The sequence below is a fragment of the Takifugu flavidus genome, chromosome 5, assembly GCF_003711565.1.
Source record: "Takifugu flavidus isolate HTHZ2018 chromosome 5, ASM371156v2, whole genome shotgun sequence".
In the NCBI taxonomy this organism is placed as follows: domain Eukaryota; kingdom Metazoa; phylum Chordata; class Actinopteri; order Tetraodontiformes; family Tetraodontidae; genus Takifugu; species Takifugu flavidus.
This window is the reverse complement of record NC_079524.1, coordinates 13,541,539-13,560,672: the sequence shown is the minus strand read 5'-3', so window position 1 is coordinate 13,560,672 and position 19,134 is coordinate 13,541,539. Positions and strand designations below refer to the sequence as shown.

At 44.1% G+C, this 19,134-nt stretch overlaps 1 protein-coding gene and 1 long non-coding RNA gene across 5 annotated transcripts; one reads left to right on the top strand and one right to left on the bottom strand.

Annotated features, from left to right (window-relative positions):
• Positions 1-328: 328 nt before the first annotated feature.
• qsox2 (quiescin Q6 sulfhydryl oxidase 2) lies at positions 329-14,340 on the bottom strand. Of its 4 annotated transcripts, XM_057033150.1 has the most exons (14): positions 12,639-14,340; positions 9,306-9,406; positions 9,141-9,189; positions 8,742-8,768; positions 8,542-8,647; positions 8,446-8,490; positions 5,663-5,753; positions 5,331-5,476; positions 4,245-4,397; positions 4,036-4,165; positions 3,575-3,697; positions 3,308-3,458; positions 3,035-3,223; positions 329-1,974 (listed from the first exon to the last, which is right to left on the bottom strand). In XM_057033150.1, the coding sequence occupies exons 1-14, from the start codon at positions 12,907-12,909 to the stop codon at positions 1,493-1,495; spliced, it is 2,064 nt and encodes a 687-aa protein (XP_056889130.1). In that variant the 5' UTR covers positions 12,910-14,340; the 3' UTR covers positions 329-1,492. The 4 variants fall into 4 exon arrangements, with proteins under 4 accessions (XP_056889130.1, XP_056889131.1, XP_056889132.1 ...); XM_057033151.1 differs by lacking the exon at positions 8,742-8,768 and having other exon boundaries at positions 12,639-14,338; XM_057033152.1 differs by lacking the exon at positions 8,446-8,490 and having other exon boundaries at positions 12,639-14,337.
• LOC130525902 (uncharacterized) lies at positions 8,678-11,691 on the top strand. Its single transcript, XR_008950613.1, has 3 exons — positions 8,678-8,800; positions 8,892-8,994; positions 9,063-11,691. It is a non-coding gene; the product is annotated as an uncharacterized LOC130525902 (long non-coding RNA).
• Positions 14,341-19,134: the final 4,794 nt, after the last annotated feature.

Genomic DNA, 19,134 nt, shown 5'->3' with positions numbered 1-19,134 from the left:
ACAGAGCAGCATTTTGCTGTCTCAGCTTGCATCATCGTGTATGGTTCAGAAGTTCTTCATCAATATTAATGACAGGTGGGTGGAGCCTAAATATGCTACTTTGTGTTTGGTTTTGTGACAGTAGTATGGTTCACCTCGCCCACATGCACGAGTTTGGACAGTGGGAAGACATTGACTATATGCAAATATGGATCAACAATCAAAAGATGTTTTGGGCCCATGCTTTTGAGCAGGGGACTGTCCATTTCCTTCAGCTTTGGGGAAGGTCAGTCTTCTTTTCCCTCATTGGCTGCTGAAATTGACAGTTTGAACATGTAAAACAGAAGAGTTTTGATCCTGAGCAACACGATTTATTAATAACAAACACAACATCAGCACTTAAAGGTTTCATTGGCCATATTGAGCAAGACCACAACAGAGCTGTCTGGCCCCACCCCTTCACCGGCTGGACACCCCAGTCCTGTCCTGATTGGTTGGGACACTTCATTGTGGTCTGGGTTCACACCAGTTACTGGAATCGTTTAAGGACAGTAGGGGGGCACAGTGAGCAGAGGAAGTTCTCAAAAGCGAGCTCAAAATCGCTGATGAGCAGTAATGAGTTAGAGAACATCCGTCATAGCTCAATAACAAATTTAAGGAGCTAGAAAAGGAAAAACCCTTAAACATTATTAAGAAACTATAAATAAGTTTATGTTTGGTATTTGTTATAAATAAAACATTTAATTAGTCCTTCAGACATTTATTTACTTGGATTCTGGGGGAAAAACTCATTCACAAAAGAATTTTTCATTTTCAAGTTCTGTTCGACCACAAACTAAAGTAGCCATAACCTCTGAATGCTTCTCTTCACAGTTTACTATTTCAATTCTGGCTAAAGGTTTCTGCTTCTCTGAGATGATTCCAGTATTTCTGACCATTGAGGAGCTACGGTAATACCTGCAACAGCCACGGGAGGCACCAAACCTACAGGTCACAAATCTGCAGATACAATTCAGAAAAGATACTGAATAAAGATTAAATATAAACAAACTTATCAATCATGCAACCACTTCTCCCTTTAAAATTAAGAAAATGGAGACTTGGAGGAGGTCAGAGCAGAGAAATGTATGAAACAAATAAACCAAACAATAAATACAACTATGAAAATACATACAATCAGAATGAATGGCACACACATTTGTGTTGCCAGGGGGGGTGGACTTTAACAAGTCACACAAGAACCCAAAGCACCTAGTTCAGATTCAGGTTCAAACCTGGACCAAACCTCAACTGGTCAGACAGAACCTGGACCAAACTGACACTGGACTGAACCCTTATTAAAGGTCTGGACTCCAAACCTCCCAAACAGTAACTAAACTGGAGTTTAGTCCCACCAGCACAGTTGGCCTAGTTGTTATCCAGACTTCAACAGTCTGGTTCTACAAGACCAGATTTAGTGCATATCAAACCAGTTGACTCCTGTACTGAACAGTCTGGTCCAGTTTAGTTGGGATCAGACCTGGAGGTGGGATTGTCGGTGTTTCCACCTCTTAGATTTGACTTTGAAGAAGAAGAAGAGAAACATGAGAACCAGACAGGAGCAGACATAAAGGACCACACACAGACTCATGTCAATGCTGTTAAAACCCAGACCCAGAACCCAAACACCTCCTTCTGGACCACCAGCATCCTGTTTTATAATCTGGTGTCTAGCTTGAGATTCTGGATGCTCCTTAAATTTCAAGTTCAGCTCTTTATTATCTTCTTGGTGCTCCTTCTGAAATGGGTGAAACTGTGCAGGCTCAGAAGGAGGTTCAGGCGGACGTATAGAGTATTTGGGGGACAGGTTGGAGGCTCCATAGTGCTGTCGCAGGAACACAAGTACTTTGTTCCGATTCCAGATATGGACACCATTTTTCTCCTCATGACAAGACGCACAGAGGGTGGGGCCAGGCCATAGAGCTTTAGGAAATTGGGGGTCATCACTTAAAGTGCCTAGGTGGAGGAGCAGAAGAGAAAACCAATCAGAAAAGAGCAGACAATGCTTCATATGACTTCAAAAACATCACAATACGGAGAGCAGCTTGTACCCAGTTGGAACAGGACATACTTATGATCAAAGCAGATTAGAAATCATCTGGCATCACGTTGGGTCTCCACCAAGGTTAACGTGATTTTTCTGTCTCTGGTCATCTAATTGATTTTAGCCATCAGGTCACTTTTTCAAAAAACAAATAATTGAGCTGATGAACTTCAGGAGTTGTGTTAACCTTAACACACTCTTACACAGTCAGAAAACAGTCCTAAAAGACACTCCCATCAGAGTCAGACAAGAGCATGTTTCTGCTTAAAGTTTCTTCCTGTTAAAGTTTTTTCTGCCACTGCTTGTTGGGGGTCAGACTCTGGGTTTCTGTAAAGCGCCTAGAGATAATTTTGATTATAATAGATGCATATAAATAAATATGAATAGAATTGAACAGACTCTCTCATCCCAATCAGACAACAGTCCCAGAGACATGCCAACGTTTTTACCAATCATAACAAAACAGTTTCCTATGCAGATAGAATGGGTGAAAAAGTATTTCACCAATAGAGCAACCATTTAAAAAAACAGTAATTATAATGGCCTACACCAAATGTTTTCCAGATCAACCCTGAACTATGAAACCAAAAATTTGCAGAGAATGTGGACTGGGAGTCGTGATTCTGATTATTGCTTTTATAACAATCATTGTAGATGACAGAGCCCAAGTCAATTATTGACACATGTAATATTTTAAGGACAATTTCGATTCCCTTTAGGATACGGTAGTTCAAAATGTATAGGGGGACAATTTTAGGACAGTGGTTAAAAAGTTAGTCTGGAGTCCTGGTCCAAAGAGAACTAAAACTTTGTGTGTTGTGTAAAGGGCTACAGCCTCACAACAGTCCCAACAGACATGCTGACAAATTGCCTGAACAGTTTGGCATTTATATGACATTTATTTGATTGGGGCAACATCCCATATTAACTGTTGTTTTATTGGAATGAAATTCCCATGATGAACCAGTTTACCAGCCAGCCTAGCATTGACCCGATTGTGCTGGTCCCACAGCCAGAGGATCTGGTCTTCTTTGTTCTCCACTTGATCCATACTAGAAGCAGCTGCCTGTTCGAAGTGTCGGCCACATTCCCCACAGCCAAAAAATGTTCTCATGTAACGCCGCATCACCTGGAGCACAGGTGCTGCCTCCTCCTCTAGACCTGCACACACCCGCATGGACACACACACAAAATGATGTGTGTGTTTTTTTCTCATGAAGGCTGTGAGCTGGAGCGTGTTTGTACCTGTATTTTCCAGTGCAGTAGGCATGGCATCATGTTGGACGGTCAGGATGTGAAAGAGAGTCCAGAGCGAGCAGGGGTAACCACGTAGCCCCGCCCTACTGCCCTGGCAACCAACCCAGCGGAGCTCTGCCCCAAGGAACATGCCTGCGATCTGGATAGGAAAAGAGTTCAGCTGTTCCTCCTGTGCATGCTAATGTCAGGGGTTGTGATGGTGTGGAGGGGGGTGGTTATAGAGACAAAGTAAACTAACATGTGTCACTGTCTCACCCTCATTTTGTTGTCTACCAGGTCCAAGACTTTCTGGTAGGACAGTCGCTGCAACGGAATACTGGACAGCCAATTAGAGAGAGTCTTCATCAATTTAACCACAGATCCTCCAACTGGATACAACTGAAGAGGTAGAATTGGAGAGAGGTGAAGAGAGGGGTAAAGAGAGGGATAGGGGGTGGAGAGAGTGGTGGGGGGGTGGAGAGGGGTGAAAGAGTGAGGGGGGTGGAGAGAGAGAGGAGGGTGAAGAGAGAGGGGTGGAGAGAGAGTTGAAGTGAGAGAGGGAGAGGTGGAGAGAGGAGTGAAGAGAGAGGTGGAGATGGGGGTGAAGAGAAAGAGAGGGGTGGAGAGAGAAAGAGAAGGATAGAGAGACGTGCACCGCCAGGTACATGCACCAAAAATCAGCAAGTGTAAAAATGTGCCCACTGGGCATGGTTGAAATGTTCAGCTAACTTTGTTACCTTTGCAACCACGGTAACAAAGTCCTTAAAGATATTTAGCTCCTCCCCCTCCAGATAATCATGTGTAGCTAGCTCGACCCTCAGCAGGTAGTGCAGGGCTGACTCCAGGTCAGCTGTGTACACTTTAACACTGCAGAGACAAAAAGGTTGGTGATTAAGCTGAATGGTCAAACAGAGCTGTTCTCAAGCAGTCCCTGTGCTTTTCTCACCTGTTAAATGTTCTCCAGGACACTGAGGTGGCTTTGCCTGATAGTGCCTCCAACAGGCCAGTAGCAGAAGTGCGGCCAAAGCCTCTCGGTTTTCGTTGAACTCCAGGTAACATCTTCAGTAAGGAGGAGAAGAAGAAACGCTGCTTCTTCTCACTGAGAATTGAAAATATAGATCATAAGTCACCACATCTGGATCTTCAATGTCATCACAGCTCAATGTTTGAACTGGACGACGCTCGGAGCTGAGAACAGAATACTTATTGTTGTTGGTGTGATTTGTGGGGACTCAGCGTTTAACACCCACACATGAGAGCATTTGTCTGCTTGTGTTCACATACATTAGTAAAAGAACTGATTAATAATGTCAACCAGATGGTTGATATCTTGGTATCAGTGATCGTTCCTAAAATTGTTTCTCTTAGCAGAGCTGGGCACACGTCCTCTGATTAACTTACCAGACACATTTTACCAACAGTTCTGGAAAAGGATTTCACCTTTGGAGCAGATCTAAAGGTCGTTCCACGCCGACTGGAGACAGACTCCCTCCGCTGTGTCACATGACTTGGGACTCATTGCAGTAAAGCTTCAACTTACAACTGATTTGATAGTTACTCAATCTATCGATTATTGAAAGGCTTGAGCTTCACTGCTGTGGGCCGGTTCCACCTTGCAAAGGGTGCCTGTTGTACTTTTAGTGCTGTATCTGTGATGTCCCAAACATTTTGCTCTACAAGTCACATTGATTTCTTCAGTGACATGACCTCCAACTCCCAGCTGGAAGTACAGCTCCACAGTGAACGACACGAGCAATGAAGACACCAAAAAATTATAAAGCATTGAAATCGTTGGCAACTAATGTTGTCATTGATGTTTATCGACTACATTAATGTTTGCAGCCCTACAGGGTGAAGGGACCAGCAAGTAGAATGAAGCTTGGCAGGCGCAGAACAGGAGGAACTGTCACTGAGAAAATGTTCACGCAAGAGTGTTTTAGTGTCATGTCATCAGTGTAATCAACAAAAGCTCAGTTCAAGAACCCACAGTCCACCACTGATGTGATCTCTGATAGAGTGTGTGTTCACTCACATGTGCAGCTCCGTGTGTGTTGAATTAGGGTGCAGGAGGTAAAGGGAGGGGAAAGTTGTAATTTTAAGAGCGTCCATCAGGAGGCGATCAGAGCTAAGAGCTCGTTTCACCTCCACACCAGAGAACATCAGCAGGTCAAGAATCACCTGAGAGAAAATAAGAGGAACAAAGTGAGTGACAGAGCACCACTCCCCCATCCCCACAACACACACACACACACACACACACACACACACACACACACACACACACACACACACACACACACACACACACACACACACACACACACACCCTTAGCTCTTTAGTTCCAAACTCAGAGTTTGACTGACCTCTCGTCCAATATAAGACTCTGGTTCTTCAACAATGATGGCGGTGTAGTACTCTGACCTCTGACCTAACAGAGGGAGCAGGTCCTCAGAACTACGGACGAGACAAACAATTGATGGGGAAAGTCACTTATGAGAAATGTTCCCTCTAATTTTTCATGTGTCTGAGCAGACACAGAAGTTCCCTGAACACACTGAGGACCACTCTCAGCAACATCAGATGGGTACGCTGTGGCCACACAACTGTATCATGCTTGTTCAAAACCTCGGATCATAGCAAGTTACACGGCTTATTAAAAGAATCAAATGACAGCAGCACATAAAATGAAAAAGACAAAAATCTTGTTGTTCATGAGATGTGTACTATGTTATACAGTGGGGCAAAAAAGTAGTCAGTCACCAATTGTGCAAGTTCTCCCACTTAAAAAGATGAGAGAGGCCTGTCATTTTCATCATAGGTACACTTCAACTATGAGAGACAAAACAAGAAAAAAAAATCCAGAAAATCACATTGTCTAAATTTTTAAAGAATTTATTTGCAAATTATGGTGGAAGATAAGTATTCGGTCAATAACAAAAGTTCATCTCAATACTTTGTTATATACCCTTTGTTGGCAATGACAGAGGTCAAACGTTTTCTGTAAGTCTTCACAAGGCTTTCACACACTGTTGCTGGTATTTTGGCCCATTCCTCCATGCAGATCTCCTCTAGAGCAGTGATGCTGCTTGCCTATGGAAGGAGGTTTTCACTCAAAATCTCACGATACATGGCCCCATTCATTCTTTCCTTTACACGGATCAGTCGTCCTGGTCCCTTTGCAGAAAAACAGCCCCAAAGCATGATGTTTCCACCCCCATGCTTCACAGTAGGTATGGTGTTCTTTGGATGCAACTCAGCATTCTTTCTCCTCCAAACACGACAAGTTGAGTTTTTACCAAAAAGTTCTATTTTGGTTTCATCTGACCATATGACATTCTCCCAATCCTCTTCTGGATCATCCGAATGCTCTCTAACAAACTTCAAACGGGCCTGAACATGTACTGGCTTAAGCATAGGGACACGTCTGGCACTGCAGGATTTGAGTCCCTGGCGGTGTAGTGTGTTACTGATGGTAGCCTTTGTTACTTTGGTCCCAGCTCTCTGCAGGTCATTCACTAGGTCCCCCCATGTGGTTCTGGGATTTTTGCTCACCCTTCTTGTGATCATTTTGACCCCACAGAGTGAGATCTTGCGTGGAGCCCCAGATCGAGGGAGATTATCAGTGGTCTTGTATGTCTTCCATTTTCTAATAATTGCTCCCACAGTTGATTTCTTTACACCAAGCTGCTTACCTATTGCAGATTCAGTCTTCCCAGCCTGGTGCAGGTCTACAATTTTGTTTCTGGTGTCCTTTGACAGCTCTTTGGTCTTGGCCATAGTGTTAAACAAACAGGTTCAAACAGGTGCCATTAATACAGGTAACGAGTGGAGGACAGAGGAGCCTCTTAAAGAAGAAGTTACAGGTCTGTGAGAGCCAGAAATCTTACTTGTTTGTAGGTGACCAAATACTTATTTTACTGAGGAATTTACCAATGAATTCATTAAAAATCCTACAATGTGATTTCCTGGATTCTTTCCCCCCATTTTGTCTCTCATAGTTGAGGTATACCTATGATGAAAATTACAGGCCTCTCTCATCTTTTTAAGTGGGAGAACTTGCACAATTGGTGACTGACTAAATACTTTTTTGCCCCACTGTATGTAAGAATCCTGCTTTAACCATAGGAAGAAAAATCTCACTCAGTTTCACCGCTTGTTCTTCTATTTGCACATACTCCAACAGCCATTCCATCTTAAAAGAACTGCATTTCTTTTTTACTTTGGCTTGATGAGTGGATATGGCTCTGCCCGTTCGTTTCGCCATGATAAGGGATTAGCATTTGCGTCTCTTAGATCCACTGCACTGCTGTTAGCTAGCTAACCTGCACGAGTAAAGGCAGGGGCACATGCACAAACACTGTCAATGCTGATTGGCTGCGTAGCGTAAGTGAACTGTATCGGATTATTGGCTGGACACCTGTCGCTCATTGAGTTACGTTGCGAAATGGTACAGAAAACAATATTACTGGTCTAATTAACTAGATTATATCAGTTCTAAAATTAGATATTAATTAATATGTTTCTGTTGAATTTTATTTTGTGCGCTGCATAGATTTTCTTGTGTGCTGAGTATGTGCAAGTATTGCACACATGATTGTGCAAGTGCGCAGCTTAGAGGGAACATTGCTTATGAGAGGATGAAGTTATTCCAGACTTTAATGTGAACCGAATGATGGAGGAGCTCTTTTCTCCATAGATCAGTAAAGATGAGGGACTGTGCTGGTGTCTCACTGTCAGCTGCTTTAGCTCCGGAAGCGATGAGCAGATGCACAACATTAGTTCCTCTATTACTGTTGACACTATTTCACTGGAATTCTTGAAACCAGGTTCTCCTCTCTAGATTTAGGAAGAATATATGACTTGTTTAGATCTCATCACTCATCGGACTACAAAAGAAGAGTGAGGGGTAGAACCCCAGGTCCTGGACCAGAGACTCAGCTGTCGGCTCTGCAGAATGACAAGCTATAATTTGTTGTTTGTAGTTCTGGAGGAAGGTTATATGTGCAAGTTTACCCCATAACCTTTGGAAGAATACCTGATTTTACAGACAAAACTGAGACCATACGGAGTTTGTCAATCATTTGACTGTTCCCACTGTGTGAAAATGTGATGCAGTTTGTGTGTCAAAGTTTTTGACTCTGCTGACCTGTCCTGACCCTTCCAGGTGATGTATCCTCCATTCCCACTTTCACTAAGACAAGACCATTAAAAGCTGAACATGACGGCGGGTTCTGTCTGCTACCTGTATGTTTCCAGTGGAGGACAATGATCAGGCCTTTCCAGCTTGGTGTGGTTCTGCAGGATGTCCACCATCAAATGTCTCATAACTTGGACCTGTCTATCTGCACCTGATGCAGAGAAGAATCATGAGAAAAGTTGGTTAAAAAAGTTGGACAAAAGAGACTGGGCCACAGAATGGCCAGGTAACCTGAAGGAACACACCTGAGCCATCCTGTCCTACATCCTGTGCTGAGACAGCACAATACAAAATTTATTGCATGGTCAGTACATCTGAATGTTAGTGAGAGCAGATTGTTCTGAAAAATGAAGCTGAGGTAAAACAAAGTCATTAAAGTGTTTCCATGTTTTCAGGCTGCTGCAGGCACATGTGATCTACAGTGTTACTGACGGTGTTGTCCTGTATCAACATGAAGATGAAGGTGTTGGAGGTCATGTTAGTGCTGTTTCATGAGAGGTATTTCATGGGTGGGGCAATAATAAATGTTCACAGTGAAATATTTCTAACTTCCTTTGCAATTTTAGTGTTTTTCATCTCACTACAATAAAAATGGTGATCTAGTGAACTGTGGAACTATTTCTGGAAGAAGAAGGCTATTTCACCTCTGAAGATTGTCCCTCGGTCCGACTCTGGACTGTGAGCATGGAAATACTGAAGAGAAGCACATCAGAAAAGTTAGTGCATTGCAGTCGTACTCCAACAAGAGTCCCAGTAGAGAAGCTCAATTCTCCGACAGTACAGCAGCAGTACCAGGGTATCATGTGTACCTTGATTGTTGGGTACAACTGGACCCCAAATTCTCGGCAGATGTCGTAGTTTTCCTCCTGAGCGCAATCCAATACAGAGACAACGATCACAGTCTGCCAGTCTGCCAGTCAGGGGAAGAGTGGAGGTTATTTCTCTGTGACATGTTCTAACTCAAACTAAATCAAATTAATTTAGAGTCTACAATCACAAACACTGTGGCCTCAGAGGGCTTCACAATGAACAAAGTCTGTGCTTAGGCCCGTGAGCCAGGCCAGGAAAACTTAAAGAACCCTTTTAGGGGAAAAAGAAGAAACTGGAAGGGGGTTCACAGAAGACTGATCCATCTCTTGGGGATGGACATGTGCAGTAGATGCCACATACACCGAGAACATTAACATTAACATCAGTAATACATCTCTTCATTATAATTAGAGTGAATTGTTTGTATGGTCTGTACGTGGACAAAGGTATCAATGGTATTGCAACAGATGTCCATGGGCCCAGGTGCATCATCAGATGTCCTGATACGGAGCTCTCACCTCTATGTTTCTATGATTAAAACACTGAAGCTGTTTCTGCTTCCCAGATCCAGACTGGGAGTTGGTTCCAGAGAACTGGGGCCTGATAGTTAAAGACTCTGCCCCTATACTTCTATTAAAAACTCTTGGAACTACAAGTTCTCTGGTTGGATGATCAGGAGTTAGAAGGTCATTTAAACAAGAGGATCCAATTTTAAAGTCTATACTAAATTCAACAGGGAGCACTGTAGAGAAGCCAACACTGGACTAACGTGGTTTATTTTCCTCGTTCTAGTCAGTAACAGAGTAACAGAATTCTGGAATTGCTGCAGAGACTTTAAGGACTTGGTCAGGCAGCCCAATAAAAATGAAATAGAATAATCCAGCCTGGAGGAAATAAATGTATGGACTGATCTTTGTGCATCACTTTGAGACAGGGAGTTCCTAACTTTAGCGATGTTACACAGGTGATAGAAGACAGACCTTGATTGACATGATTAATATGGGTATCGAAAGACAAATCCAGATGAACAAGACACCAAGCTGCCTTACAGTGGTACTGGGAGGCAGGTTAATGCCACTCAGCAAGGCTCCATCAGTAGGGAATAGATTCCTCAGGGGTTTGGGGCCTAGTGTGATAACTTCATTATTATCCAAAATATCTGCTCATCCAGGCCCTGAGGCAGGCCTGGAGTTTCAGGAGCTGATCGGTTTGGCCTGCCTCCATCGATAGATATAATTGGATGTCATCAGCATAGCAATGGAAGTTTATTGAATGCTGATTATAATAGAGAGCATATATAAGATAAATAAGATTGGACCAAGCACTGAACCTTGTGGAATTCCATTGTAAACTTTAGTGGGGACAAAGCATTTGCTTGAACATGGACGAACTGAGACTGGTCTGATAAGACAAGAACAGACATCAGTCATCTGATGCTGTAAGAAAGTCATTAGTGACATTCAAAAGCACTGACTCTGTACTATGATGAGCTCTGAATCCAGACTGAAAGTCCCCAATAAGTCTATTGTTTGGAGATAGTCAAATAACTGCCAGGTAACCACTTCCCCGAGGATCTTAGACAAAAAGGTTGGGTGAGAGATTGGTCTATTGTTAACTGCATCAAGTGTAGGATTTTTGATTGCTTTAATTACATCTACCTTAAAAACTGTGATACAAAACCTACTACTAAAGACAGACTGATTAGATCTAACAGAGATGTGCTAATAGATAGAAAGATCGTCCTTAGCAGTGAAGTTGGGACGGGGTCAAAGCGATGGATGGAGACATCGGCCTAAGAGTGTCCAGGAAACTGTCAGGTTTAATTGTATGAAACAAAAGTTGAGTTAGATACTATGGAATTATAGTTGACAGAAATCAGGTCCTGGCAGATCTTTTCCTTAATGTTCAAAATATTGGAGATTTGGCTCTCTGCGCTAGAAAGAAAGCTAGGGCAGTTTTTATTTTCATCTATTAGTTTGGTGCAGTGGGCTGTTCTAACATTGCACCATGCTGTACTATATGTTTTCAGACTGTCTTTCCAGGCTAAGCGGGAGTCCTCTACATCGGTGGAGCACCATTCCCTTTTTTGTGTTGTTTTAACTTGTGAGTTTTAGGATTAAACCATGGAGCTAGTTTCTTTTGTTTTATAATCTTTCTTTTAAGGGGTGCAACAGAGTCCAGATTACCTCATGGTGTTATTTACAAGTTGGTCAAATTTGGAGATGTTAAAATTAGCAAAGGTGTCTAGCGATATGTGATTATGACCGTGAGTTGCTGAAGTCACCCTCTGGCAAAACCAGATGAATTCCTGTAATCTGTTGAAAGCAATACTAAGACTGTTGTTTTCCACCTCAATGTGAATAATAAAATCACCTATAATAATTATCTTGTGTGGGTGGTTACAATACAGCAAATAAGATTTGACTTTATGTTCCTCCAGGCTCCTTCTCTGCATCTCCAGACTCTTTAGGTTTCTGTTACCTTCTCATCTTTAGTCAGGCTGCAGAAGGTTGCAGGTGTGAAGTCCTGCCTCTGACCCAGGGTTAGGGTCAGCTGTGCTTGTACATGTTGCAGCCTTGTTTTATCCATTTACCCAAACACAAGAGCAACTGAAGAATTCTGTAGCAGCACTGGTGCTTCAGCGATGCCTTCTCAGGTCAAACATGGCACTTCCTGCTGTGGATGATGTCATCTTATGCATTTGTATGTGAAAAGCAAACCAATTTCCAACCAAACCTCAGAAGGATCATTCTGACTTCCTGTGGTGAAAACACAACTCTCAATGTTGCTGCTTGTAGTATGTTATATTGATCTGTGTGAAGTCAGTTGACACATCACCCTTGAGATTGATGAATCACATATCACTGACAGCTGTTTAGTCAGCTTAGGAAAGGGTTTTTCTCATTTTATTAAATATTGCTGCAGTAGAAATGGCTCCATCGATGAATTCTCTTTAAAAAAAAAAAAATTAAAAACCTCTGATCTTCACTAACTCGTAAAATTCTCCTGGAAGCCGAATAAGTTTGTTTTAATAGCAAATATACATTAAAAGAAAGAGCATGAAATATGTGTAAATGCGGCGAATAATCGCAAGAGAGGATTTTATTCTGCTTCCTTGGACCGAACATGTTAACATCTGTGAGATCGAATCAGTAAATTTGAGGTTTTACTGGAACTACGTCCAGATTTCCAGACTTGAATACAGGTTAAATGAAGAGCAAGAGTCGACTGATTAAAGATTTATGAAGAAGCACGTTTCTTTCTTTCCAGCCACTGATGATGAATGAAAGCTTTTGGACCGGACCTGGAGGTGCTCACGGCGGATCGTGTACCTTTAACGTCCTCAGCCAAGATCTTCCACGTGCTGGAGTACTGGACACAGTGTCCACACCAGGAGGAGAAGAACTGGAGCAGCCAGGCCGACGAAGAGTTGGTGACGGAGCTCTTCAGGCTGCCGCTGCTCAGGATGACCAGCGGGTCTTCCTTCGTGTACAGGCTGCCGGCGACACGCACGCAACCGTGAGCCAGCCACAGGACGACCGCTGCTTTCAGCCAGAGTCGGAACACCCCAGCCGGACAGCGGGGGACAGGAGGGAAACACATGCTGAAACCCCGAAACACCGCGACGGAGAGATCCGGCGGAGCAGAGAGCAGCTGTTAGCGGCTAAAGGCTACGCGTGTTTAGCCCAGAGAGCGAAAACTCCAGAGTGATATCTTACTCTGGTGCGCGCTCCGGAAACCAAACAACGGTAATTGGAAAGAACGCGCTCGGAGAGCTCAGAGCAGCTTATTCCCTACATGATGTGACTGACACCCAAAACTAATAGTCCAATCAATGAGTAATAAAAATTGTTCTCTTGGTACTGTACGAACTAGAAAAGTAATATGTGTAGATACACTATCAGTCAGAAACCCCTCAAAAACAAAATGTTGAAAAAAATGTTTGAACAAAAAATCTCCAAAAAACACAGACAGTCCTAACGAGAGATGGAACAAAATTTTGCGGACTGCTGAAGCAAAATTGTTCTTTTTACATTGTCTTTGGGGCTTCAGTTCACCAAGAAAGCTGACCCTCAAATACAAACACAGGTGATGAATAAGGTGGAGCCTGGTATCAAACACCCCGCGACTGGGGGGTGGTCTCTCATACTGGTGTGTTGGGCCTGTTTTCAACAACCAGGATGATCAATCATTTGGATACATAAAAATACTTGAAGGGCTCAAGTTGTTTTATTCCACAGAGGAAATGTGGAGGTTTCAACAAGACCGAGAGCCCAAAGGCACCAGCAAGAGCAGCAGCCTGGTTCCAGACCAACAGCATTAATGATATGGAGGGGCCAGCCTAGTCCCCAGACCTTTGACCAGTACAGATCATATGGACTGATATCAAAAACTCTGTTTCTGAGACAAACCAAGATGAATGTAGTTAAATGTTCCTGGGCTGGACAACGTTGGTCAGCTCATGCAACACAGATGTAAAGCAGTTCTCAGAAATAGGTTTATGCAACTAAATATTACAATAGTTAAGGAATTTATGGAAAAGCATAATCTTCAAGCATTGTTATATTGCTGACAGACAGAAACACAAACAAATGCCGGTTGAACTCCCTAACAAAGGTAAAAACAACCCCCGTAACATTGTGCACATTAGTTTTTGCTGCAGAGTGAGTTGTTTGTATAATAGATGATCTTTCTCCCTCGAATTGAAACTACGTGACAACCGTGCTGCGTTTAAAAGCATCGTACACTCCATACACATGTCGTATCTTGTCCTATTTTCAATTTATTGAATTACCAATTTATTGAATTCACGGCGTTCATGATTTTGTCCCAGATTATAAATGATGATTGTACAATCAACCAAAACACTTACGCAAGTGTTCTGTCTTCACATGGTCCTTGAATTTAGAACCTTTTACACTCTTTTACAGTTTTACAACCTCTACAAGTTTTACACACTGTAAAAAAAATATTAATATTTTGATGTATCGTCACTTCTAAGCTATATAAATCAACTTTGTTTGGGTAAAACATAAATAAAACAAATTTTAATATTACTGACATGGAATTACTTAATCTTAAATATAAAAATCTCGCCCGCCTGGGCGGTGCCTCCTTCCTTCAGACTCGGGTCCTCTACCAGAGGCCTGGGAGTCTGAGGGTTCTGCGCAGGATCTTAGCTGTTCCTAGGACTGCGCTCTTCTGGACAGAGATCTCTGATGTGGTTCCTGGTATCTGTTGGAGCAAACTACTCAGCTTGGGTGTTACTGCCCCTAATGTCCCCTACTGGGACCACTGTTGCCTTCATGCCCCACATTCTCTCCATCTCCTCCTTCAGCCCTTGGTACTTCTCCAGCTTCTCGTGTTCCTTCTTCCTGATGTTGCTATCACTTGGGATTGCTACATCTATCACCACCACTGTCTTCTGGTGATTATCCACCACCACTATGTCAGGCTGGTTGGCCACCACCATCTTGTCAGTCTGGATCTGGAAGCCCCACAGGATCTTGGCCTGCTTGTTCTCCAGCACTTTTGGGGGTGTCTCCCACCTGGACCCTGGGACCTCCAGTCCATACTCAGTGCAAATGTTCCTGTACACTATGCCAGCCACCTGGTTATGGCGCTCCATGTATGCTTTGCCTGCCAACATCTTGCACCCTGCTGTGATATGTTGGACTGTCTCAGGGGCGTCTCCACACAGCCTACACCTGGGGTCTTGTCTGGTATGGTAGACCCTGGCCTCTATTTCTCAGGTGTTCAGGGCCTGTTCTTGTGCAGCCATGGGTAGTGTCTTTCAGTCCGGCCTTTGTCAGCCACTGGTATGTTTTCTCGATATCAGCCACTTCCTCAATTTGTCGGTGGTACATTTCATGCATGGGCTTGTCCTTCCATGATAGCCCCTCAGATTCCTCCTCCTTGGTGGGCTTTTGTTGCCTGAGGCATTCACTCAGCAGTGGGTCAGTGGGGGCCATCTTCTTGATGTACTCTCAGAGGCTTGTTGTTTCCTCCTGGACAGTAGTTCGGACACTTACTAGTCCTCGGCCCCCTTCCTTTTGCTTTGTGTACAGCCTCAGGACACTGGACTTAGAGTGAAACCCTCCGTGCATGGTGAGGAGCTTCCTTGTCTTGATGTCAGTGGCTTGTATCTCTTCCAGTGGCCAGGGTATTATGCCTGAAGTATTGAAGAGAATTGTGTTTATCTTGTTACCATGTGGTGTACCATATGTTTCTGTTTTCTGTTAGAAGTACTTTAGAAGTTAGGAATGGTAGAATCATTCATAAGTGTAATAAAGGTCAGTTGACCCTCCCTTGACATGATTGTTGTTTAGATAGTTGTAATCAGCAGGAGACAGTCAGACGGGGAGTGTTAAACCCCCATTGTAAAACTTGACAGCATAGTTTACTGGTGTTGATAAGTTCCTCTGCAAGAAGGTGAACTCTGAACTGGCCATTTGGGGAACAACGGAAAACAAGGACTGTGTCAGCATCCAATGGGACTGGAAGAAGAAGACGAGGTCATCCAAGCAGAAGGACTGGATTGGACTGGATTAGCATCAATAATTTACATATTTGTTTCTACAAAAGACTGGGTCAAGGGATAGTTAGGTTGTCAGACTTCATGCCCTGGCAATTGACTATGTTATTGTAGGGTTATGAACTGGCCCATGCACCACCGACAAATTGAGGAAGTGGCTGATATCGAGAAAACATACCAGTGGCTGACAAAGGCCGGACTGAAAGACAGCACAGAGGCACTACTCATGACTGCACAAGAACAGGCCCTGAGCACCACAGCAATAGAGGCCAGGGTCTACCATACCAGACAAGACCCCAGGTGCAGACTGTGTGGAGATGCCCCTGAGACAGTCCAGTACATCACAGCAGGGTGCAAGATGCTAGCAGGCAAAGCATACATGGAGCGGCATAATCAGGTGGCTGGCATAATGTACAGGAACATTTGCACTGAGTATGGACTGGAGGTCCCACGGTCCAGGTGGGAGACACCCCCGAAAGTGCTGGAGAACAAGCAGGCCAAGATCCTGTGGGACTTCCAGATCCAGACTGACAAGATGGTGGTGGCCAACCAGCCTGACATAGTGGTGGTGGATAATCACCAGAAGACAGTGGTGGTGATAGATGTAGCAATCCCAAGTGATAGCAACATCAGGAAGAAGGAACACGAGAAGCTGGAGAAGTACCAAGGGCTGAAGGAGGAGAGAATGTGGGGCATGAAGGCAACAGTGGTCCCAGTAGTGATTGGGACATTAGGGGCAGTAACACCCAAGCTGAGTAGTTTGCTCCAACAGATACCAGGAACCACATCAGAGATCTCTGTCCAGAAGAGCGCAGTCCTAGGAACAGCTAAGATCCTGCGCAGAACCCTCAGACTCCCAGGCCTCTGGTAGAGGACCCGAGTCTGAAGGAAGGAGGCACCACCCAGGCGGGCGAGATTTTTGTGTGTGTGTGTGTGTGTGTGTATGTGTGTATTAAGAAAGAAATGTGTTTCTCTGGAGCCATGGCAACATGGAACGGAGCCATGCTGCATTCAAGGCGCGTCGGAAACACACGGTTACTGCTGGTAGTGCAAATAAATATCGCTCGATTACATGCGTGTGAAGCTGTTTCAATAAAGTCTGTCAACCTCGCTGACACATTAACGCATTCCAGTGGCTCTAAATCGGTAGGTTTGACTAAGAACCACGCTGGAGGCCTCCCATAGAGGCAGCCCATGATCACCCACTCTCCCGGAAGTCCAGCCCGTTTCTCCTGGATCTTCACAGCTGGGCTCCTTGGTCGATCAAACAGGTTGCCAAGAAGTCGCGCTTCTGCCCACATCAGACAAATAAAATAAATGAAAGAAAAACAGTCAGACACCATCCATACCGCCGAAAACCGCGACCCGTTCGCGGTACAGCGTCCCGTTTCCAGAGCAACGGCGTCTAACCTGAAGCCGCAAACACGGTGCTGCAGTTTTCCGTGGATTTCCCTGCAGAAAGAGTAAGTGTTCACTTCCAACTTTTCCTTCTATTGTTTAAGGTTCTCTTCTGAAAAGGACAGTGGTGTGTTTTTTAGTTTTCATAGAAACTGCTGTCAAGCGTAACCATGGTAATAACTTGATCCCGATTACAGAAATACATTTTGGTGAAGGACTGTGTGAGTGATGTAGTCCACTGCTGCTTTAGATTTGCTCTGTAATGTTTTCATCCTTAAAGACAAAATTTTCAGATATGAAGCACCATCAGTCAACTAAACACACTGTGAGCTTCCGCTAGCAGAGGCCCGAGGTCACATAACCTCAAGGAGCCGATGAGGAGGCATCATCCAGCTGACTAAAGGAGAAAGAGATCGATCAATCAATCAATTAATCTTTATATAGCATCTGGTACAAAAATTGTCTATAGGCGCTTAACAGAATCCCAGGGCTTGACCCCCAACACGCAACAGTGGCAAAGAAAAAACTCCCCTTTAACAGGAAGAAACCTTGAGCAGCACCAGGCTCATGTAGGGGGACCCTCCTGCTGATGGCCAGCTGGGTAGAGAGAGAGGAGAAAGGGGGGGAGAAGGGGGGAGGACAGGTAGAGGAGAGAATCAGGGAAATACATTAATTATAAGAGTTGAGTGGGTCAGCAGGGTCGGAGGTCAGCAGATCAGCGTATAGCTATAAAGGCGGCGATACCTGTAGGTGAATACAGAGAAACAGAAGCAGAGAAACTACACAAGAAATAACATCAGAACATCACTGATCTACTCAGCGGGGTGGGGTGGGGTGGGGTGGGGTGGGGTGGAGAGGAGAGGAGAGGAGAGGAGAGGAGAGAGGAGAGGAGAGGAGAGGAGAGGAGAGGAGAGGAGAGCATTTCCCAGTAGGGTGACAGAGGCCTGTCAGGTGATCATGTTTCTGGACCCCGGCAGCCTCGGCCTATAGCAGTTTAACTGAAATATTAACCAAATAATTAGACAACCCTAATATGATAATTATGTCTAGGTTAATAACTGGAACTACAGAATTACTGACAATAAGCTTTTTCAAAGAGGAAGGTTTTAAGTCTAATCGTAAAAGTAGCGATAGAGTGAGCCTTCCACACATGGACAGGGAGCTGGTTCCACAGCAGGGGGGCCTGGTATCTAGTAGAGATGAAGCCCGGTAGAGATGAAGAAGAGGAAGGAAGAACTCTTAGGCAGAAACCAGAGGAGGAACTTTACTGACTCACAACAGCACAGAGAGGAGGAGGAAGGAGGGGGAGTGGGAGAAGGAAAAGGAGGAAGAGGAGAAGTTAAAGGAGGGCATGGGGATAGGGAAAAGGAAGATTAGAGGAGAAGGAGGGAGAAAAGGAGAAACAGGAGGAAGAGGATGGGAGGAGGGATGTGGTGGTCAGAACATTTGGAGAACCATTCTCTGTTCTGCAGTAACCTTTACATGGCCCTTACATGGCCTCACCATTGTTCATGGGCGCAAGCAAAGTGTCAAGTGAAGTGTGGTCATGACACATGAACCTGCCACACGCCACTGCTTGTCTGCCTGTCTGCCTCGCTCTCTGCCTGTCTCTGTCTGCCTCTCTGCCTGCCTGTCTGTCTGTTCATGTCCAACTGGAACCGAACCTTTTATAGCAGATTAAACACAATTAGCTTCCCCTGTTCCCTTGTTGTTGCCATTATTCTTTCCAATGTATCATTAATTCTGTTTATTTTTCCTGATAAACATTAAGATGCAGTTTTCTACCATTTAGTCTATTGCGATTCATTGTTTATCAGTATTCTAACGTGCCGTATTAATATGCTTACTAGCAGGTGGACACATGACATACATCACTTATGACAGATCACCTTTGA

Excerpts from the sequence above, each read along its gene's own strand:
- qsox2 (XM_057033150.1), bottom strand. The coding sequence starts at position 12,909 with ATGTGTTTCCCTCCTGTCCCCCGCTGTCCGGCTGGGGTGTTCCGACTC. Across the intron at positions 9,190-9,305 it reads AGTTGTACCCAACAATCAAG|TATTTCCATGCTCACAGTCC; the intron begins GTACACATGATA and ends GCTTCTCTTCAG. Across the intron at positions 3,224-3,307 it reads TACTGCACTGGAAAATACAG|GTCTAGAGGAGGAGGCAGCA; the intron begins GTACAAACACGC and ends GGGTGTGTGCAG.